The 23,802-nt window shown below is 45.9% G+C and overlaps 1 protein-coding gene and 1 long non-coding RNA gene across 2 annotated transcripts in view; both read right to left on the reverse strand.

The window, feature by feature from the left end:
- The window catches only part of LOC138492006 (uncharacterized), a 1,139,453-nt gene that overhangs the window by 427,125 nt on the left and 688,526 nt on the right, over positions 1–23,802 (reverse strand). The gene's annotated exons all lie outside the window — the stretch shown is intronic.
- The window catches only part of PCYOX1 (prenylcysteine oxidase 1), a 285,501-nt gene that overhangs the window by 195,577 nt on the left and 66,122 nt on the right, over positions 1–23,802 (reverse strand). The window contains exon 3 of the mRNA XM_069618912.1: positions 16,833–17,007. Within this exon, the coding sequence (XP_069475013.1) occupies positions 16,833–17,007 (175 nt within the window). The remainder of the gene's footprint in view (positions 1–16,832; positions 17,008–23,802) is intronic.

Consider the following 23,802-nt stretch of genomic DNA (forward strand, 5'->3'; position numbering starts at 1 on the left):
CCAGAGTACAGGTATTTTACGGACCTTCCCTTCGAAACCGCTTGTGGCTTATCAGTCGACTACGCAGTCAACTGTCGGCCATGGTGGGTGTGTTTAGCGTGGAGTGCAGTCAGACTGCCTGAGTCGCCGGGTAATGACTCAGTAGCAGAACAGCCGCCCTTTCTGTTGGAGTCTGGAGCTTGCACGCTGGAATCTATCGGGTCACGATCACACTCAGCGTTACTTAGGACGCCGATTCTGCCATCGCTGGAGGCTCCCTCAACGTCCATGGCGGTCTCAGTCTGCATGGCGTGGTGGGCCCAGCGTTAAGTTTTCCAGTCCTTCAAAGTTTTTGGCCGAAACAGTCTGCAAGACTTGCAGTGTTTTTCGGAATGACCCCTAGGAAGGGAGAGGTTACACACACTGTGAATCCTTCCAGGGAAACTTCCTGTTAGAGGAAGGACAGAATTTAAATGGAGTATTTTCCATAGTGAGGAAAGATGGCAGCCTGGCGGGAAAAAAGGAAGTATAGGGGAATAGGATTTCTCAAAATGAGATGAATTATGACCTCCCCGACTCTCACTACTGTGCAAGGCCGAGGCCCATTGGTTTGTCGAGACGGGAGTCGTCAACGATGAATGGTCTTCTCCTCGAAAGCCGTCGCCGGAGATCTTGAGGTGTACGGTCGTCGAAAGGACAGAAAGTCTAAATCTTAAACTTAAGTAATGGTGTTAGCCAGAAGAAGGAACTCTGCAACTTGCATCCGACTACGGTGGCAGCAAAAACAATCTGAGGGACCTCGACACGGAGACGGCACACTAGGGATAGTATAACTGGCATGCCCGGTCGAAGTCCTTTTTCTAAAACAGAAAATGTAGTACTCTACGGCTACCACAAGATGTTGGCCTATGCATAGCATGTGATCTAAGCAGATCCACAAGGCTCAGAAATATAGGAGGTGGAGGACAGCAAAAGGGTGCCATGGTGGACCCCTGACAACAGAAGGCAAAACATATATAGTTTACAGGGTTTAGAATGAAAATACTCTGGTCGTTTTAAACACAGAACCCAAATCCTATAGCAAGGAGTTTATACGATTTCAGTCAAAAAGCTCGGAAGCAGTTCAGACGCCACTTATATAAAATATGTGACAGACGGTCTAATTGGGTAATGCATTTGGGAAATAAGGTTTAAACTGCGGTTGGACCCTTATTTAACAAAAAGAAACCAGATTTAAGAAACTCCCTCAAAGCGCCTTAGGATGGCTATGCTTGATGACTAAGGGTAGAGATGCTTTGCATCAAAGTGGGAAATATTACATAGTGGTCTGTGGTTAGAACAAAATCTTCAGGGCTCGAAATTGGTTGGAGCGATTTAGCTTGCGACTATTGCCTAGAGAGCCTAGTTAGCTTGACACCACAAGCTACCTGTCAAGGTCCCACAATACAAAGGGAAGAGAGTTCGACACTCTCTCCCGAATCACAGAAGCCGAATAAAGTCGACCCTCCCACCGTGATTGGCACAGGTATCTGATACTATAAACAGGTTACCACGTTGCAGCCAATGGGGAGGGGGCGGGGGGAAGAGGAGTTAGGGAGAGGTTGTGGATAGGGTAGGGGATTTTAGGTACACCGGAGAGAGGGTTAGGGAACACCTAGCTTGGATAGGATCAAGGAAGCAACAGGGAAAGAACCCTACCTTCTAATATTTAACCATAGTACCTTGTAACACCATACTCCTGTAACATTCATATTCATACCACTTCCTGTTTAGTAGCACCTGATCCTGGTACACCTTAATATGTGCCCTGAACACTCTATACCTGTAACATTCAGAATCCTGTCCTACTTAATAGCACATGATGTTGGTACACCTTACTACGTGTACTGACTCTTCCTAAATACAAGGACTCGCGTATATATATAGCAACTCATATATATATATATATATATATATATCAAGCAGTATGAACATACAACTCCCACAATGATTAACAAAACATATGGCCCTCAGGGCGAGCAGAAGCAATGAACACAAACATAAGACAAACCCTGGACATGGAACATAAATTTAAGAAACATATGCCCTCCTCTATTATTCCACAAAACCCAGTTACTGCACTGGTCAAGGAATGGTTTAACACAAAACAGCAAGATGCGCTGTAGGGGGTGGCATGGAATACAGAGATGATTAAAACTTGCTAGGTCCGACAGCCTTGAACACTCTTGAATGAGATTGCACAGAGTTCATGAAACACATTCATCCCCTTTCTTGTAGCCAGTTTATGAGATTCTTATCCAGCAACCAACCTAGTAGCCAGATCAGCCATTCCCCGCACTTATCTGATGTCCGGGAGGCCCGCGAGCCGTTCCGGACGCAGGAGTGTCACGCCCACACAGTCTGCCAGGTATTCTACGCCCACCGCCGCCGCTCATACTCTTCCTCCACCGCAAAATCGTCAGCGGCTGCAGATCTCCGTAGTCCTCCACCATCCGCTCCTGCTGGAAAAAAAATAAGCTACACCTGCCGTGCGCCGATGGCCCATAATAAGCTGTTCCTAATCACTATCAGCTGGTCGCACGGGCGCGCGACTTCCAACTACATGTTTTCCCAAGTGCTGCTGGGAATTGCAGTTACTCCACATATTCCGTATTGTCCTGCTTTGTCAACGTCTTTTACACACTCCCTTCTTGCACCAACCCCTATTCCTGACACTACCTTTGGCTACTAGTGACTAGTGCCTTTCAACCATACTACCCGATATTCACCCTGTGTAAGGGAATTTGTGTAACATGTATATTAAGGAACCTCTAGAAGACATTCATGCATGATGGTTTACATTTTACATGAAAGGTAGATTTGTGGCCCAATATGTATTAGCTCTGCATTTTGCAGGAGCCGTGGAGAGAATAAGCCTAGAGGCATCACAGAAAAGAGATGGCACAGACAGGAAAAGGTTGCAGCAATAAATAAAATTCAACAGAGATTGATGCAGTGGCAAACAAATAAAGTGTCAGTTTTGTATGTACCAGCAAAGAAAGGTAATGACTAAACTTTGAGGCATTTGTCTTCCATTCCAGGGGGGGGGTATTATTGTATTATTGCAAAACATGGAAAATCAGGTGCATTTTTTTTAAATTAACAGTACAATGTAATTTCAAATTCACATTTAAAGGTAATCTTTTAAGAGTTTCACTTCTTGTGTGAAGCACTCCACAAAGTGAACATTTACCCTTTAATACTGCCACTAAAAAGCCACTCCTAGTTTCTGGCTACAACTAAGGACACAAGGAGGCAAAAGAGATTTTCCAAGAATCACACATTGCGGTCAAATCGAAAAGCAGGGACTAGCATTTAAAAGCATGCGTTACATAATTAATATGGTGTCAAAATGCATCGTCAGGCTGTTTAATGTGACCATACCACGATTAACACAGCCAAACGTGTACATCAATGAAGCAGCTCTAATAACTTATTTCTTTAGTTTTTTTACTGGAATGGAGCGTGTTTTAGCATACCAAGAAACTCATGCAAGGGAAAATATGATATGTCTAGGATTCAACAATGTGGGCAACAAGGGATGAGTCCCAATTGGGAAAGCCAATGGGTTACAGCCAGTGGAACACTATGTACCTAGAGTAATAGGACAAACATTACTTACCCAGTAGTAGTCTTTCTGTGGCCTGTGTCTGCTTAGAGTCCCATGCTTTGCATAGGTCGCCATCTAGTGGTTGGTACAGAATACTCAATCTTGTTTTTCTTTACAAATTCAAAAAGGGGCATCAACAGGAGTGTTCCTGGTAGGCTCATGCGACTGAGCAGATACAAGCCACAAAAACATTATTAATGGGCAAATACTGTTAGTCTTCTGAGGCTTGTGAATCTGCTTAGATTCACATGCTTTGCATAGACTAGCAAGCAGTACCTGATGAAGGTGGTGGGTCAGCTGAAGGGACAGTTGCAAATAAATGTTTTAAATCCGCTTGTCCCACCAATCTTTTCTTGCTGGAGTGTCTACACAGTAGTGCGCGGTGAAGGTGTCCAATGGGCAAAAGATTGCCGCTTTACAAATTGCTTCTAGTGGTACTGTTTGGGGCAAAAGGAATGGATTGCTTTGCTAGGTGTAACATAGCTGAATACACCAAACAATCCACCTTGCAATTGTTGACAATAATAATAATAATAAGGCCGGATCTCCCCCTCATCCTGTTGCCAATGAAGCAAAGAACTGACCTGTTTCCAAGTTCTTTGGTTCTACTGAGGTAATACATGACGTGATCGAATTGCCAGCCTTCTTTCAAAACCCACAAACAGGTGTCAAGTGTATGTAATTCACTTTCACCCCTGTAGTGTGGGTTTTGAAAGAAGGCTAGCAATTAGATTGATTCAAGTGAAATCTTAGAGAAAACCTAGGGTGTGTATACTTAAAACCTCCTTTTGTTTGTGTATAGAGACAAATGGCTCTGATACAGTGAATAACTGTAGTTCACTTATTCTTCTGCTAGAGGAGACCGCAATAGGAATCTTACATAGAACAGTGTTTAAATCCCAACCTGGTGGCAGGTGTGTTACTGGTGGCCACCTTCCGTGAAACCCTTGACAACTGGTACCATTCACCAAAATACTTTGTTGTTGAGGTCACGTATGCTGCCAAATGCACCTTGAGTGAGCTTCCCAACAGACCTCAGTCAAGTAAACAAAGCAGGTAAGCAACAATGTTTGATGGTGAACAGTTCATGGGACCGATATGTTGAAGTACACCAGAACACAAACTGCCTCATTTATTGCAACAATGTCTGGTATTTGGTTTTCTGGCCTCATTGTATGGGAAGTGGTAAATAACCAAACTCTGACTTCAGGTGTCAAGCTGGCAAGTTGGTGGTTTGAGGCTTCAGGTGGTGTATGCACTATTGTTGTTGTGTTAGCAGGATGAGATTGCTGGACACAGGGCCGTGTAGAGCAAGCTGGAGCCCAACAGATGTCTCACCCACACTGGGGAAATGAGTATTATTGATAGGTGCTACTGGTGTAGTTTGTGTAGCACCTTGCACAGCAGTGGTACTGGGGAAAAGTGTATGCAATTATCTCAAACTCATCCATAGTTCATTGCCCGTTCAGGGTACCTGTCTGCAGAGCTTGGACATTTTGCAGTTGCAAACAGTTCCGTTGATGAATGGCCCCATTGCACAAAAATCTGTGTGTGTACTGGTGCCAAATCCCCACTTGTGTTCTTTCACCAGGACACTGCTTAAACTGTCTGCAAGACAATGGTGTTCCCCTGAAACAGGATGTGCTTGAATGTTGATGTTTCTTTTCCTGGGACACCACTGCCAAATGTTTTTTTCAAGTAGGGCAAACTCTTTTCAGTATCGTCCACCTGGTTTGTTAAAATAAAACATGGCTGTGGTATTGAACACATTTTGTATACTAATTCGTATTGCAAAAAAAGAAAATCCTTGCCAATTTAAGTGTATAACCATCACAATATTAATGAGAATCGCATTTCATTTTATTGTTGCAAGCAAAGTAAAATAATGCAGTAGAATTACATTTCATTTATATGTTCCCTTTGAAAGCTGTACAATTATCCAAATGTCTATGGATTCTATATCACCAATGCAACAGCAATAATCGGAAGTTAAACCCAAATTCAGTATTTTTGCCTTGAAATGTTACTTTAATGCTCAATACACGTTTCACACTTCACAATCTTGTTCTTCCGCATAGCGTGCTTCTTCAAGGGCTATAAAATAAATTGTTCATATTATCCTTCTCAATAATTCTTGGTGTTACATTTCTCTCATTACTGATCCACTAGCCACTGTAATATTGGTAAGAGGAACTATAAAGATAGATATATGACGCCATCATATTGAGGAGCTTCAAACTTTTCAGATAGTTGTCTGGTGACTGGCTATGTAACTAAGCATTTGAGCTTGTAGTACGTGCACCCTATCCTGACAAAGGTAAGCTGTTGCTTTTTGCTGGTCTAGCATGGCCCCAAAACCTGCTTGCTTTGACTTGAAACAGGACTTTGCCTTCTCATTGATGGACAACCCTACACTGTATGAGATTTAGTGTTCCATGTGTGTGTGTAGGAGGCACTTTCTTGCGCTCTCCCCGGACATTAGCCAGTCATCAAGATAAGGGTACACTGGGATGCCCCTGCAGCGCAGCTGAGCAGTCACCACAGCTAGCACTCAAGGTACCGAGGGAATTCCAAAAGGAAGCACCTTGAATGGTAAATGTCTGCCGTCTACTTTGAAGCAGAGATATTCGCGATGACTTGAGAACATTGAAATAGAATATGCATTTTTCAAATCCGGTGGTTCTACACAATCTCCCTTCCTTAGTAGTAGAATGACCTATTGGAGCATAGTCGTTCTGAATTTTTGTGATTTTAAATATGTGTTTGCTGACTGAAAGTCTAAAGCTGGCCTCTTATTTTGTCTTGTTTGGTAACAAGGAAATAGAGAGTAAACTTCCCAGTTTAGCTGGTCCCAAGGGACTGGTTAGATGACTCCTTTTTGGATCAGGGCATCTATTTCTTCTTGGAGTAGAGCAAGATGACCGTGCAGCATTTTCCTGTACCGTGGAGGCAGATCGGTTTGGTTTAAAAGCCCCATGCAATAAGTTTCCTTGACTGCACTTATGTAAGGTTTTGTCATGCATGGTAGACCTATTACCTCTGGATCTGGAACACCGTCTTCACGCAGAACGGGTTATGCTCATAGAACTGCTAAGCCTTTCTATTCTAAATGGAGGTTGTTTGATATCTTGCCTGGAAAAACGACGTTTGCATTACTCACGTCGTTGAATTCACGTGATACAGGATAATCACGTGTATTACTGCATTACGTTCATAAGCAGCGTGGAGACGTCACTCACTGCTTCTGATTGAACCAACATGACGTTCTGGTAGCTGAAACCTTGATCTGCGCCCTCGCATCTCTTCAGCTACATCTTTGGCTTTCTCCTGCGTGTTACTTTAACACGTGAACACCTGGAGCTGCATTCAAGAAGTTACGGCAGCTTTTCCTATTCGCGTGTATTTTTCTACATGCTACCTTCGGCAGTCGTCCATTAGAAGACCAACCAACGGCTTTTTCTTCACACGCGAGTTCTGGCAGTCCTGTCTGCGTGTACTTCAGTCGCGTGTAAAAACACATGCGGGTTCCTGATATCTTCGCATGCTGCTTTCCTGGCTGTGTGTAAGTTTGGCGCGTGTAAAACCACACGCGGTTTCCTGAATTCTTCAAGCGCGGCTGTCCTAGCTGCGTGGACTTTGGTGCGTGTAAAGACACACGCTGGTTCTTGAGAACTCTTTAAATGTACAATTCCACACGCAAGTTGTGTTTCGTTTTGGATTTATCCTTGGCACCTGTGATGAGATAACAGGTGGTCTTCATGTCATCATTTCTTTTCTACATGGGAAAGGAAGTATTGCAGACAACTGTTATTTTGAAGGTGATTTTGCACAGTACTTAGGGTGCTATCCTGTGGTGCACCAACCCGGTATCTAGCGTGAGCCTCGTGCCGTTCGGGATAAGTTTCCCTTACTAACCTTCCCTCCTTATGTCGTTGTTTCAATTCCTGGATTTCTTCAGAGACTTGTTGGCGGAGCCTCCAGTTCTAAGTCTACAGGTTAGTTAGTGTTGTACTAGGTGCTATTGCTGTGCTATTAGTGAGAGTTTTAGTTGGGACATTTTCTCATTATACCTTATTGTATCCTAGGCTGACTTGCAATGATGTCCCCACGCCCTTTCCAGTGATCCCTCCCTCTGCCTGTTTTATTAGTCAGAGAGTTGCATCATTTGGAAGGTCTATTTTTGACTTCACTACTATCAAGCCGTGTGATTCAAGGACCCGAAGGGCCCTACCAATTGTATCCTTTATTCATTACCTGTATCCTTTTTCATAAGATACTCAGGTGATTTATGACAGGTTTGCCACCCATGAGTGGATGCAAGATGCTAATCCTCCCACCTACTGGGGAAACACGGGAGGGAACCATAACTGTTGAGCGATTGCTTTGTGGCGGTGGCTAACCCTCTGGAGATTTGACTCCTGCTGTCTTTGTATTGGCGTTGTGCTCCTAAGAAACCGTTTTTGTGTCCCTTGACTGGGAAACCACGTGTTGTTTCCTGATGGTCATGTGTATGGAGCTTGTTGACTATGCGTATGAAAAGTCCTGTGAATACTGGAGGATCCGCTCTACTGGTATGATTTGCACACAATTTGACCTAGGCTTTTGATTGTCTAATGTTCTTTTTCAAGGGCCTTGTCAACTGCTTTGATAAATTGGCATGCTTCCTCTAATGGCATGTCCAGCAAGTGTTCCTGTATTTTGGGCCTGAACCCAAAGCTTCTTACCCAGGCATGTCTTTTGAAGACTGTGGCCCCTGCAATTAGTCAACCTGCCGTCCCTGCCAAATCCAGTGAACGCTTAATTACGGGGTTCGCTGATTGCTTCCCTTCATGTATCATTTTACTCATGGCAGTTGTAAGTGGCTCAGGAACCTCATGAGGATATCCATTTCACCCCACTGTGCCCTGTTGGACCTCGCCATTAATGCTGTTGCATTGGCGATGCGTACTTCATATGCTGCAGAAGTGACTTCCTTTCTACCTAAGGCATACATCTTTTGCTCTCTTCCTGGTGGGTATTGTGAGAAACCCAAAGGTATTCTTACTCCTAGACCCCTTTGTGCAAGTGGCCAGAGAAAGGCCATCACTATTGCATCCTGACCCTGGGAGAGGAGAAGCAAGGAAGGATCACCTGGCTGGAGGGTCCTTGGGAAATGTTAGTGGTGTACCTTTGAACAAGACAGTGTCCCTCTTTTCCTAGTGACAACCAACCCAGTCCTTCCCCAACCTTTATGGCTATTGTAAGCAAGCTCCCCTCATTGCCCAAAAATTGGCTCGACAGTACTGGGACGAAGAGGCAACTAGAGCAATGGAGACTACACTCTTTCACCACTCTGGTACTGGGGCGAGGAAGATGCCTGCCAAGAGCTGTGAGGGTCAGGCATGTCCCTTTAATTATGATCAGACAGGGCTAAGATTTAATATGCATTTTTAATGATGTTATGATAATAAAACATGTATAGCTTTTCCAGAATTAATTTTGGTTCTTTTTTGGCTTGATCTGTGATGTATGGTTTGGGTTTCTTCTTTTCATTTTTTGTCGGTTTTGCCTTGCATATCAAGCATTGTTTCATTCCGCTGACATGACCACTGTGTGAATACAGGCAGGGCTAATGAGCATGCACACGTGCAGCCTGTCAAGGAGCTGCAGGTGTATAAAAAGAGACCAGCCCAGTAAGAGAGTGCCAGGGATAACACAGACACCTGTCTGAGGAGCAACCGAGCGAGAAGGGTTTGGGTCTATTTGACCTAAAACATTCGATTGAATTTATCTGACCTTTTTACGGTCTAAAAATGGAGGGGGTGGGCAGAATCACCCCCACTTCCCTCAACCTAATCTATACCCTTACCTACCCCAATATATATATATTTAATTAGATTTGACCGAAAAAAGTTCAACCATTTCGAACAAAAGTTTTAGGTCAAATGTTTGTAGGTCAATTATGCTAATACCAATGAGAAGACCAGCAGGAGTTGTGGCGGAATGGATGGAGCGCAGCGCATGCCGAAACAAAGTGTCTTGAGACTGGCTTTAAAACTCCTAACCCTGTGTGCAGAGGTTGCTCAGTGGGAAAAAATGCCAAGCTGGTCCAATCCCATAATCCTGAAGACTGGTGCTCGACCCCCGGGCATAAGAGCCACGCTCGAGCATTTTAGGGACAGACTGAAGAACCCTAACCATCGTGGTAGTAGTGGAAGGAGAGGAATCCTTCAGCGACGCTGCGTGTGCATACAAGAGCTCAGGAACTGGTGAGTTTCAGAGGCACAGAAATCACTGAGCAGCTCTGCACGCGAGCGTAATACCTTAAAGCAACAGTATCAGCCAACACATTGTCCCGGCCATTAAACTGCAAACGCGAGTGGATACAAGCTGACAAGCCATTGTTAAAGTGCATAGAAGAGAAATAATATCCGCAAACAAATTTTCCCATTGGATTCAATTAAAGATTTACACAGAAAGTGTTATACACGTGAAAAGGGAAAATAAACTTTGCACAAGCCACAGAAAGAGTTTTGAGTGTTTGCTAAATAAACTATAGAGAAATATAAATGGATTTTCCCAATGAAAGGCACGTTGTGAAGATTTATTGAATATATATATATATATATTGCACAACAATTTAACTCTAATCTTACAGTCACGTACAATGCGGGCTGAAGAAACACTTGTGGAACGTACCTGAACTTGGGGGAAAGTGAGCTGAAGAAGCAGAGAGCTGGAAGCAGCTCAGAACTGTGTGTTAATCACCATTTGGTTTTTGACATCCCTACATATTGTTTAGTTTTAGTTGTGAGGATAAGTATAGGTTTTGGACACAGACTTTTGTTGAACTCTGAGTCAGACGTTCCTTAGTTTCGTTCAGGTAGGGAAATCTCACCTTGGCATAGGGCTAGTTATGCCTTCTACCATCCTGACATTTGAGTTAATACATTACTTTATTTTGAATCTTCAATCTGTCGCCCGTGTCATACTTCATGGTGCCTTCACAGTACTCTTTGTTGGCAAATTGTGTTTCACTCCTTTTTCTAGCTGTTAAAACTAGGCAAAATTAGGTCAGCCACTAATATATGGTGGGTCTAAGTGTAAACTGCCTTGATAAGTACTGGGTGGACCCGGAATAGGGTGGCCTTAATAGAACTTTAGGAACATAATGCTCTGGGAAATGGTTTCTTTTCTTGCAGTAGGTCTTCTATGAAAACAGTATCTTAATCTGATTCCGGAGTCTCAATACTATGTATGCCTCTTGATACAGATAGGATACAGGATACTAAATCGGGATCAATGTCTTGCCCTTTATCTAATATAACCTCATCCGTGTAGGTAGGTTCTTGACCTACATAATCCTCCTCCTGCTCTAGATATTCTGACGTTTTGATTTATTTTGCCCTTACACCATCTCCAGTGTGTTAATGTTTTCTTTTTATGGGATGTTCATAATATGCCATGAATACTTTTGGCCATTGTGATATTTATTTGTTCCATAGACAATGTTTTCTTGTGTTTCTTCTGACAGAGGGAAATACGTTGTTGTAATGAGAGGCTCCCTCTGTTCTAACTCTTCCACTGATTCTGAAAAATCGATTAGACCTTTTTTCAGCATTATAGCAAACAGGGGATCCTTGACATACCTGTGGACTGTGTTGACGTCTGGTGCATCGCCTTCACGGCCGCTTTATGTGACTTTGTTTTTGTCTCTGTGTGTATCTCTGTTGCTTAGCTGCGTCTGTCAGGGGTTGACGTTTTTTGTTTGCCACCTCAAGTGTTCAGAGTTCAACTTGCAATGGCTTTCCAACATTTTGTGTTTTGGCATAGATGCCGAATGGACAGCTCTCTTGAGTGGCGTTCGTCCAAGAGCTTAGTCTGCTATTGTTTTGGACTTTAGGTTGTGCAGCCTTGTGGATGCCAGATCTTGTCTTGGTGTTCTATACAAAGGCAGGGGCTGGCTATGAGGAAACGCTGGTTCCCTCAATAAGAAGCTCCTCAGTTTCAGTTTCAGACCAGATCCTGGACCCCATCTCAAGGCCTTCTGCAGGAACGATACTCGCCCTGAGACTTTTCGGCCTGCATGGCATATTCAGCACAGCACTTCGTTCTGCACTATCAAGTCTTTCCGTTTCAAAAGCTGGCTACCGCGATACCAACCCTTGTGTTGGACCCTTGGAATGCAACTGTTGCACATGCAGCGTGTGCCTTTCCAAAGGAATTTTCGAATTACAACTAGGGTGTATTCTCCGTGGGATTTGAGGAGTAAAGTGAGCTGATAGTTTGGAAACAAAAGGGATAGAGAGGCATTCTACTAATAGCCCCTGCTTATTTGTCCTATAATCCCACACTCTCCCCATTGTGCGCCTTTTGGCAAGGTGTCTAGCGCAGTATTCTAGTCACCCCGGTTCATCTGCTTGGCTCGATATCTACAATCCAGCATTCTCGGCCTCAGAGTTCTGGAAAAGACACAATAGAATTGAACTTTGTGAGTATTTCTCCAACCAAAATGGCAGAAAAACACAAACGGAGGATGAATAAGCTTGAGGGATCATACCTACCTGTACAGGTAGGATAGTGTGAAATCCCCTTGCCCTTTTAGAATATGAAAAGAAAAACAAGAAGTAATACTTCACACCAACTACATCCTCTGCCTCAGGCAATCAGGCTTTAGACTGAGACACGGAATGGAAACAGGCTTGATGGACCTTAAAAACACAAAAACGCAAATCGAAGAACTAAAACTCGCTTTACAAACTCGCCCTCCTACTACTTTTAGATTTGTCAGCGGCATTCGACTTAGTAAACCACAAAGTCCTATGGAATTACTTAAACTCTGCAGCACACTTCTCCGATAAAGCTACCTGGATCCAGTCATGCCTTGACAACAGATCAATGAGGGTTTTCTCACTATCAGTCGAGCCTGCACCAGTCACATGCGGAGTCCCTCAAGGCTTGTGCGTGTCTCCAACCCTATACAATGTGTGCACAAAGCCTCTCTTCGATGACTTTGACCATTTGGGTGTCACCTACATTAATTATGCAGATGACACCGAAATACTCATCATCATCACCAGAGACCATAAAGCAGACTCCAAAGCACTCAATAACATTTACCTTGTCATACAGGCCTGGATGGCTAAGCACGGACTGTCTTAATGATGAGAAGACAGAGCTACTCCTTCTAGGGTCCCACAGGTTAGATGTAAAGTTTGATGCCTTCAATATAGACGACAACTCGGCTATAATTAGTGTTTGTGTGTGTGTGTGACTGCGGAATCTCGTGATGTCACCTGGGGTGTTGGTGTGGACAGTGTTCTATGGGTTCCAGGAGTGACAGTCTGTTAGCTGGCTGGATGGATGACCAGTGTTTCTGTACTAAGGAACTTAGATGGAACAAACTTAATTACCTCTTATCGGATGTTCCCAGCGTAGTACTTCATAGAAGAACCCCTCTTTATTACCAACTCCATCAGGGTCTCCAAGGACGTGAAAACCCTTGGCATCGATATTGATTCCGCCCTAACCTGATCTAGACAAATCAATGCTATAGCCTCTTAGACAGCCTACACATGCTAATTAATCACTGCATGCAGTCCTTTCTTAACCAAAACCAATTGCACATCTATCACCAGAGCTTTAGTCTTATCAAAACAATACTATTGCAATGCGCTACATCTAGGAACCAACCAACGGAACACAAAAAAGATGCAAGTTCAACGCCCCCAGGGCAGCGTTGAATATCCCCAGAGCCACTCGCATCTCCGAATCCAGACGTAATTTGAACTTGGTATCTGTCAAAGGATTGCTTTTAAATCCCCGTCACTCGCACATCAGTGACTGGCAAACCTCACGCTGAGATACCTGTACAACAAATTCTCACGTAATACCTCAGATTGCCCATCCAGATCTGCCCAGGCACACTGCCTTAAGATCCCTAGGTTCAAGTTACAGAAGGCAGGAGGTAGAAGCTTTCCTGCGTTAGCTGCTAAATTGTGGAACACCCTACCTACAACTTTAAGAATAGAAACTTCCTACAATGCATTCAGAAGGAATATAAAAAAACTGGCTCTTAGCTCAAGAGCCCTAGAATGCTTTCTTCTCTGCTAGCACATGATCGCTTCACAAACACTTTACTTTTATCTGCGTGTTAACTTTGCAACATATATGTAACTGTGTAACCTGTATGTAATGCGTAACACATGTACATTTAAGAAATGTATGTAACTGTGTAATCTATCTCAATGTAAGAAATGGGCCCAGATGCCTTGGGGCTTGGTGTGCTTTACAAAAACAAAATACAAATACAAAATACTAGACAGTTTATGCAAAACATGCCAATTTAAGACTCACAAGCCTCGAAATATAGAATAACCATGCATACTGTGAAACAGGCATGGTATCAAGAGATGACACAGACAACAGATGTAACCATTTTGAAAACCCTTATTAAAATATCAGGATGTGTGTAATGGCCAACTTGTCCTATAGGTATGGTGGGAATAGCCCTACGTAAAGAAAGTCCAAGTCCGTAAGTTCAACTCAAAAGTCTGTGCCAAAACCTATGCTTGCCCTCACGTCCAATATAGAAATGTAGTGTGGGGATGTTAACTTAAATAGTGTTCAACAAAGTCTGGCGCAGTTTCTAGCCCCCTTCACAAGTTCCAACCATAAAGTTCAAAAAGGTGCTCAGGGTTCCCTTCCCCAAGCTTTAAGCACTTGCTCTCAATGTTCAACAAAATTCACAATGTTCAATAATATTCGTATTTCAAAGTTGCTTTCACACTTCTCCAGGCTGCAACGTACGTTTCTTTGGTTTCCTCTGTAAAATGCTTTCTGGGATTAGAGGTCAGGGTCTCACTGCCTGCCCCTCAGACAGCTGTGGATGGTTACTGCCATTCAGGGGAACGAGCAGTTCTTGGCCACAGCAAAGGGATCGTTACCTTCCACAGTACCCTTCTCCCACCTTCTCCGGCTCCTTGGAGACGAGGCTCCCTTGCCACGAAATGACAGCGTCGCTGACTCTGCCGCCCTTCAGAGTCTCGGCTTCTTGTTCTCCTCCAGCTTCCCACGGGCTGTGGTGGCTGTCCGGCTGCTCTCTCTTCACACCGGCTTCTCGCTCCCTCCTTTCTCGCTCTCTGTGGTGTTTATGAACTCCACCTTTTATACACCTTTGGGCCTCCAACAAGCTGCAGGTGTAGATTCTTAGGCTCAATTGCCTGACCACAATCAACAGGACATGCCTCACCTTCAGCCCTGTAGGCTTCAAAACCTCTTCGTCCTAGTACTATGGTGGTGTTTCCTATAGGACGTCTGTACTGTCCTTTGGGGCATCTTTCTCTTTGCAGTACTTTGGATAACTTCAGGGGGACACTAAGCTATGAACAACAATATCCAACAAACAGTGGGGGAGGTGTAGATAAGTTCACATCAGGAAAGGGGGATACAGTGTCTCGCCTTCAGGTACCCTCTTCCCCAATCCCCACTGACCCTCCACCCAGTTGATTCTCTATCGCAAGTCCTTCTGAACAGTCTCCCTACTTCTCTGCATCTTGAGCCGGACCTCCTCAAGTTCTGGAAACTCCTCAAGACATTCCTCTTCTCCTCCTCTTTCTTTCTCCCTCTCCCCTGCTAACCTCCTCTCCTTGCACCCATTTTCCTCCCCCTCCTTCTCATCCCCCCCTGCTCAGTTAGCCAACTGGTCGCCTGGTGCACCTCCAGAACCTCACAGGTCCCAACTCACCCACTAATCCTGCCCTTGCCTCCGGACCTCTGCACTGTACGTGGTGCTACTGCAATATCCCCCACAATAGGGGCAACCACGCTGCACTTAACCCTGGCCCCTGCTGGTCGGTCTGGGTGCACTTGTCCCCCTCCCTCGCGCTTTCTATTCTGCGCACTTACTCAACCTTGAATGTGCTAGGCCCAGCAAGTCGGTCTGTCCAATCCTCCCTCGTCTCCCCTCCTGTAGTACTTTAGTTCATGTAGTTCCTACAGTCATGATCTGTAGGTCCCCTTCCCGAGCCCCCACCCCCTCCTGTATTTTCTCCCCTCACCCTTTGCCGAGCACTTCACTAGTAGATATGCCTCTGGGCCTAGTATGCTGGTTATTGTTAAATCATTCGGAATCTTCAAGGCCTAAGAATGACAACTATACTCCCTTGTTCCCTTCCCACTTTGAAGCACTTCAATTGTGTATAGCACTATACAAATAAACAATTACGATTACCCCCCCAGGTTTGGCATCCAAAAGCTATTGCCCTTCCCGGGCCACCCGAACCGAAGATCCCTTGGGGAGTAGATGTAAGCGTAACTTCAGGTTTCTCACAATACATGATCCTTGGGTATATGAATATGTCACTTAGGCTTAAGTGCCAACATGTAACATCAGCCCGTTTCCCATAAATACACAGTGCGAAACTGTCGAAAATCATTTGTTCTATTGTCTTGTTTATTTCTAATACTTCCATACTGGCATTAAGCCCTTTTATAAGTATTCCTAATTTGGCACATAAGAAAACCGATGTGCACTGAAGTAAAGATATTTGCCCATGTTGTCAAAATGCAGTCAAAAATGAAACCGCATCTCATCCCAAGAAAACCGAAGGGAAAACAAGATCATTTATATCTTTCCTGCACCTCTCAAAGATCAGGTCTGGGGCAAAGCCATTCACAAGCTAGTCTGGCTGGCACCATAACTGATGTTTTCATCTATGATCTAGTCAGTAGTCGCTTCAACAGTGAGCATCAAGGAGTCCTAGCAAGTTGAACAATTCTGAGCTTGGGATAATGAAAGTTGCTTCGCCTTTCTAGAACGCTAGCAGGCAGCACTATTCTGTTTAAAATAAACAGACTAAGGAGAACATGGGCTGTAATGAAAAGGTCCTCGAAGGAACAGACAAAGCAACTTTCTCAAAACAAATCAACTCTTGCTCTTGTTTACCCATTTACTATACTTGTGTTTTCCAAACAATTGAGAACTGTTATTTTAACAGTGAGGCTACTTCCGTTTATGTGCAGTATTTAGCCACAATGGCAAATAAAATAAAAACCCTACAGGGAACACAGTTGTGTGCTTTTATTTGATTAACTAAAAACCATTTGCAATCTGGGACAGAAAGTGAATTCAATGTCAATGCACCTGGCAAAAGAAGGACTGCACAAGGTGAACCTAAACACAAAAAGCATTCAATATGAAACAAGAAAGGGTGCGGCAAATTACCTCATAAACTTGTCCATCATGTCCTCCACCCACATGAACATGCGCAGAAAATTGAATCCGTAGTACCAGACAATCTTGATCATGTTTATAATAAACCAACTGCTTTCCTCAAAGACAAATTCCTTTCCGTTGTAGATCCCCAGAAGGCTGCTGGAGGGTGGGCGAGCTGAAAGACCTACAAATATTTTGTTTAAAGCAGCAGTGTTTAAGGACAGGTGGAAAGGCAAGGAACAGCAAACCTTTCAATAGGCTCAATACATTTCTTTGTATACATTATTCTGTACTTCGGTTTCACCAAGGAAAGAGTTACAATATCCTTTTTATCACATAAGTTAATATTTAAATCTTTTACGTATTATGAGTTTTTTTTCCAATTTATTTTATTAGGTTTTAAAAGGATACAATATACAACATTTAAACATTTACCTTTCAGTTGAAACATACCAGGATTGGAAACGTAGAACCTTTCCCTCCCATCCCACCAACATTACAACCTGAAATTATGAACCACTTTTTCGTGTATCCCACTCCCCCTTAACCTTAAAACGTTGATCTCTCTCATTGAGAAGCTCCTTACATTTGCATAGTCTTGGTGAGCACTTTCGGAGTTAGTAACTATTCAGTCTATAGCAGTAAAAGAAATGGTGTTGTTCCCTGGTGGCATTCCGGCTGTTCTCACCGGTGTGGTCCTTACCATGCATTTATAGTTTTCTACACAGGAGTAGACCAAGTATCATGCCCCCCTCAGAAGGTTCACGTGAGGTTGTGTCAGTATACTCATTCACAAAGTCATTCCACAGGATTTCATATTGCGCAGCCTTCCCGTGGCGGGATGCTGTGATTTTCTCCATTACACAGATATTCGTGGCGACCGTGACCCATTCTTTCTTACTCGGTAGGGATTCCGCTTTCCACCTAATCACTAGAGAGGCCCTCGCTGCCAGAAGGACTGGGGCTACTATTCCAGTTGACCTTCTTGTCTCACCTTCACACTCTTCTAAACCAAACAAAATTAAAAAGGGGTGAACTTTCTCGGGTGATCCCATCAACCTGCTTAATCCATCCCAGAACTTCGTCCCAGTACACCCTCACCCGGGGGCATCCCCACCACATATGCCAGTAGTTGGCCTTTTCCCCACATTGACCCCAGCAAATCGGACTAGCAGACTGGAACATTATGATAGCCTATCAGGGTCATACTGCCACCTGTGGAGGAGTTTAATGGCAAGCAGTTTGTATTGCACCGCTATAGATGTCTACGAGGCGCCCCTGCAAATCTTTGCCCATATTTCCAGGTCTAGTTCCAATTTCAAGTCCCGCTCCACCTTTCCCTTAGTTGGGCAGTGGACCCCTTCACTGCCTCTATCAATGCTTTATACCTGGCCGAAATCACATTTTTAGTTTCCGTCGTGGTATCCAGTAATTTCTTAAATAGGGTGAGGTCTCGCCGTATCCTCTCTTTCCATTCACTCCTCACGAGTAACCCTTTAAGTTGCAGGAAGGAAAAAAACTGATAATGGGTGTATCCCCAGCGATTCCCCCAGTTCGGTGATCGCAAGGAAGTGTCCCCCCTCTCCAGAGTTGTCCCACCCTTTGCGAGTCCCGCCTCGAAACCATGTCTGGAACCGGTCGAGGTTAGGGATCTCCTCACGAATTCCCTGGTGCCCATATATGACTCAGAGGGGACGGCCACGTGGTTATTCCTCGCATATCCACCCCTTCCCTCCATATGACCCATAACGTGCCCAGTATTTGTTGGTTCCGGAGCCTTTTGAGCAATTTATCTCTCGGGACCCATTGCCACTCTGAAATGGTGTCCGGCGCTAGGCTATGATTATCAAGATGCACCCACTGCAAGTCCGTTCGCCCTCTTAGATGGGGATCATAACCCTTAACTGGACAGTCTGATAATATTTTTTTTTAAGGTCGGGAAGACCCACTCCACCATTTTCCTTGGGCAAGATGAGGGTGTCGTAGTCTATCCTTGCCTTTTTCCCCTGCCATAAGAACTTTAGGATGGCTCTTTTGGTTTCTCTGAAGAAGGTCTCTGGGAGTTGCAGGGGAATCATTTGGAACGGATAGAGGAATCTCGGGAGGCACACCATCTAGACTGAATTGAGTCTTCCGATCCATGAGATCGTGAGGTTCTGCTACTTCTTTAAATCTGCATGGAAGCCAGCTATGAGACTGGGAAAGTTGGCTTCATATCGTGTGTTCAAGTTCCGTGTTAAGTTTATCCCTAGGTAGCGAAGAGGGGTACCGCCAATTTCAAGGCCAAGAGTTATCAACCTGATGGTAGTTTCTGAGTTAGGTTCTTGTAGCGGGAATAGTATTGATTTGGATTTATTAATTTTAAAACCTGAGAGCGCCCCATAAGTCTCTATTAATTGTATAGCCCTCGGTATCGACATCATGGGGTTCTGTATGTGTAGGCGGATATAGTCAGCGTATAGAGCAACCTTGTATTCCCTCCCGCTTACCTGTAGGCCCTCAAACCGCTAGTCTAATCTAAGCATCTGAGCGAGGGGCTCTAGGGAGAGTGCGAACAGTATTGCCGAAAGGGCACAGCCTTGTCTTGTGCCTCTCTCTAGACGGAACCATCTCGAATACTCCGAGTTGGAAACCCCTAATGCTTTGGGCGATGTATAAAGTGCTTTGACCCCTTTCTTTAATGTTTCACCAAGTCCCACATTTTCTAGCACCGCCTCTTGGAAACCCCACTCCGACCTGTCAAATGCTTTCTCCGCATCCACCTATAGGAAAGCGGAGTCCCACGCTAGCTTTGCAGACTCATGAATTAAGTGCCGTGTCTTATGCATGGTGTCAGCTCCCTGCCCCCCTAAGATGAATCCCACCTGATCAGAGTGTATTAGTCGAGGCATATGGACTTCAAGTCTGACAGCCAGTACTTGTGTGTATATTTTGGCGCCGATATTCAGTAAAGCGATCGGGTGGTAGGATCCACACTGGGCAGGGTTTCTGTCTTCCTTGGGGATCACCGAGATGGGGGCCTCCGAGAAGGAGTCCGGGGGTACCCCCGTCAGAAGAATATCATTAAATAGATCTACCATAAAAAGGGAGTAGAGACAATGTAAACGTCTTATAGAAGCCGGCATATCCGTCATTGCCGGGTGCTTTCCCCATCGGTAACCTCTTAATCGCCTTCTCAATCTCCTCACTTGTAATTGGGGCATTCAATAATTCCATGTCCTCATGGGAGAGCCGCGGCATGTCCACCCCCTGCAAGTATCTGTCTATTTCCGCTTGTTCCTGTGACATTTCCAATTTATATAACTGATCATAGAACGTTCCGAAAGAAATAGAGACATTTGCGTTTGTGGTCAACACACCCTTCTCTCCCTCTATGCTGCTGATCGCTCGCTCTCCACGTTGCCTTCTTAGTCTAGCCGCAAGTAGAGCATCTGCGTTGTCTCTGTTTTCGTAGTGTTTTGTTTAAGGAACTGTAGTTTGCGAACAACCCGGGCTTCCTCCAGGAGCCGGAGTTATTCTCTTTTCTGCCTAGCCTCGGCTACTCCTTCTACACGGTCCTCATTAGAATCACGAGCAGCGGCGTCCAACTGTGTATCTTCTCTCTTAGCCCCTTCTCTATCAGCGCCCTTTCTCACTTCTTACTTGTCCCTTCCTGAATCAGTATTCCCCTCCATGTTGCCTTGCCAGCCTCCCACACCGTTCTTTTCATAACTTCCCCTGTATCGTTGAGCTCAAAGTATTCCTCTATCCCTTTTCTCATTTCCTCACGAAAGATATGGTATTTCCACAGAGTCTCATTACAGTGCCATTTTGGCCCTTTATGTGGCAAAGTTAACAGATTACCTCAACAGTGACCATATCGTGATCTGACCAGGACATTGGGACTATTTCAGAAGCAGTCGTTGCCCCACTTCCTCAGAGAGGTATAGGTAATCTATTCTGGTGAGTGTGTAATGGGGTGCTGAATAAAAAGTGTATCCCGACTCGTTGGGGTGTAAGACTCGCCAGCCCATACGTTTTCATCATCTCCGCAACTCCTGTTCGGCCACCATCTATGGGTTCACGTGATTCTGGATTACCGGACTTTCTGTCTAACTCGGGGTATGCCCATAAGTTAAAGTCCCCGGGGGGTGTGGCTAACTGCCATGTAGAGCGGACGTGTCTCCTGTGAGCTCCGCGCCGATGTGCCATCATAAGCTGTTTTTCATGTATTTCTGCTAACTTTTAAACGTTGCAACTTGCACCATTCGTCGCCGGAGCCCTTCCGCAATCGTTTGATCCGTCTTTCAGACGGCTGGGGACAACTAACGCCGTCATACGCCGAGTGAGCAGTGCCGGAGCTGAGAACTAAAATGGCGGCTCCCGCGTCCTGAGTCTCGAGGGACCGGAGCGCGCCTGCACCGCTGAGGACGTCGCCCACCGGAGCGCACAGGGCAGCCGGAGCAGCCAGCCAGCCTGCACCGGGGTCGAAAGAGAGGAGCGGAGCAACTGTGCTCGCAGACGGAGTGGGCCGGCCCCTGGGCCTTCATCCAGCAGCGTCCTGCCTGCGGCCACGGAGCGCGGCAGAGCCCCGCGGAGCCCAGCAGAGCCCTGACGAGACCAGCGGCCGGCCGGTGCCGCGAAGGTAAGCGGGGTGGGGGGTAACCAGCCCTGGCTCTTGCTTCGGGAGCGGAGCGATAGAGGACCCGCGGTCGCATATTGCTCTGTTCCCCTGCTGAGGGGCTGGCCTCCCCGTGTTGTTGGGACCTCACCCCGCCAACGCGCATCTACATCAGGGAGTGTCGCAGGAGTGGATCCCAGTAGTCCCCCGTCGCCTGGAACCGCCTTACGCCCTGCAGTCGACACCAAGGGCGGCCCAAGCCCGGCACACTGTGCACCCACAAGAACTGGCGAGCCCACGGGCGGCCATAGCTTACCCGCCACCCAACATTGACTACACCCACAGGACGGGGTGTGGGCACTGCGCAACTCCCCGACCCGGCCACCTGCCTCCTCGGATGTACGGAGCCCCACCTTGGCGCCCAGAAATCGCCACCTAAAGGCCCCACTGCTCACTCACCACGGAAAGGGGGTGCCAAACTATTGTAATACGGCGAGGGATCGGAGCATTACCCCTTCCTTGACTTCTGAAACAGGGTGACCTACCACCTGCGCCCCCGGCGCCCTCAGCGTGAGTGGACTGTGTGCTCACAAGATGGCTGGTAAAAACGGCAGGCCCAGGCAGCGACAGACCATCATGGACACTTATGCAGCCAGCCAATCTCCGAACCTTGAGAGCACGAATAGTGTGACCACAGATGTTCAATTAGACCCTATGGCAACGACGACACCCAAAACCAGTAACACCCAGCTCCTCGAAGCCATCAGACTACTCCAAACAACGATGGAACATAAAATCGATGCCGTTGCCATAGACCTGGGCCTTCTGCGCCAGGATGTCCGCTCCTTAGCCGGCAGGACTGAGGTGCTCGAAACACAAGTCAAAGAAAATACCGAATCCAAAACGCACCTCCTCTGAGACGTCAACGAGCTCCAACAAAGGGTCAAGAACTTGGATAGGGCAGAGGAAGCGGAGGGAAGAGCCCGTCCTAACAATATTCGTCTCCTCGGGCTGCCGGAGGGTTCTGAGGGCTCCGACCCCACTAACTATGTAGAGAACCTCCTGCTACAGGAGGTGGGAGCTGGTAAACTCCCCCAAGGCTTCACCATTGAAAAGGCCAGCAGATCCCTCGCTAAGAAACCTCCACCGGGCGCTCCACCCAAGCCGGTGATAGCAAAGGTTCTTAACTACAGAGACCGAGAGTTAATCCTAGCCTTCTCCCGAGCAGGTGGTCAAATCAAACGGGACTCTGCCACAATCGCTATCTACCGTGATTATACCTTCCAGGTTCAAATGAACAGAGCCCAGTTTATACACACAAAGGCCAGACGGAAGGCAGCTGGGTTGCGTTATATGCTCCTGTACCCTTCAAGACTTAAGTGCTACACAACAATAGGGCACACCTGTTCGACACTCCGGCACAGGCCAGGGACTGGATGGACGGACTGCAAATACCTGATGTCGAGGAAAGAAAGCAGAAACCGAGTTAACGTTTCTCCCGCCATTTCGATAGGAATCATGCAGCCTCTACCCACCGCCGGCGGGCGAATTGAGCTCCCACACAGCTGATTAGATCCTAACATGGAGACACTGAAGTCAAGGTTCACTCCATCCCCTGGAAAATGTCTTCCCTTTTTTTATGGGTGTACATACCCACCCGTAGGGCACCTGGAGACCTATGCACGGTCCTACGGAGCAGAAACGGGATTGTCATAATGAGGGTGACCTCGCTGGGCTAGTTCTATGTTTGGGTTGTTTACAGTTAATGGGGGGGGGGTGGGAAACGGGGAGTTATTATTACAGTTGGGAACTACAAACGGAAATTACCAAGACCACGGAAGCACTCAACATGCATTGCTGCACTAATTAGATCCAGAGTCCTGCTGGCCCCACACGTCCGTCTACGTAATACCTATGGCTGACACAGTAAAGATCGTTACTTGGAACGTTAGAGGCCTGAACAGCTTCATCAAACAACGACGCGTCCAATCCTACTTGAAGAGATGCAGGGTCGGAATCGCCATGCTCCAAGAGACTCACCTAACTGCCAAAAAGCTAGATGCCCTGGCCAAAACCTGGCATGGCACCCTAGTGGGTTCCGCTTACTCCTCCTATGCCAGAAGGGTCTTGATCTGGATTGCCCCCACGTTCACCTTCAGGCTTACTAGCACTAAATCGGACAACGAGGGGAGGATGGTTGTGGTTTGTGGCTCTATCGAGGGCAAAGAGCTATGCCTAGTTAGTACTTACGCAGCCAACCACGACGCAACTATCTTCTTCCACTCCCTCTATACACGGCTCACCCCACATATGGACAGAATTATGATATGGGGAGGTGACCATAACTGCACCCTTGACCCCCTACTGGATAGATCCGAC

This window comes from Ambystoma mexicanum, chromosome 10, assembly GCF_040938575.1.
Source record: "Ambystoma mexicanum isolate Mex_15411 chromosome 10, UKY_AmexF1_1, whole genome shotgun sequence".
In the NCBI taxonomy this organism is placed as follows: domain Eukaryota; kingdom Metazoa; phylum Chordata; class Amphibia; order Caudata; family Ambystomatidae; genus Ambystoma; species Ambystoma mexicanum.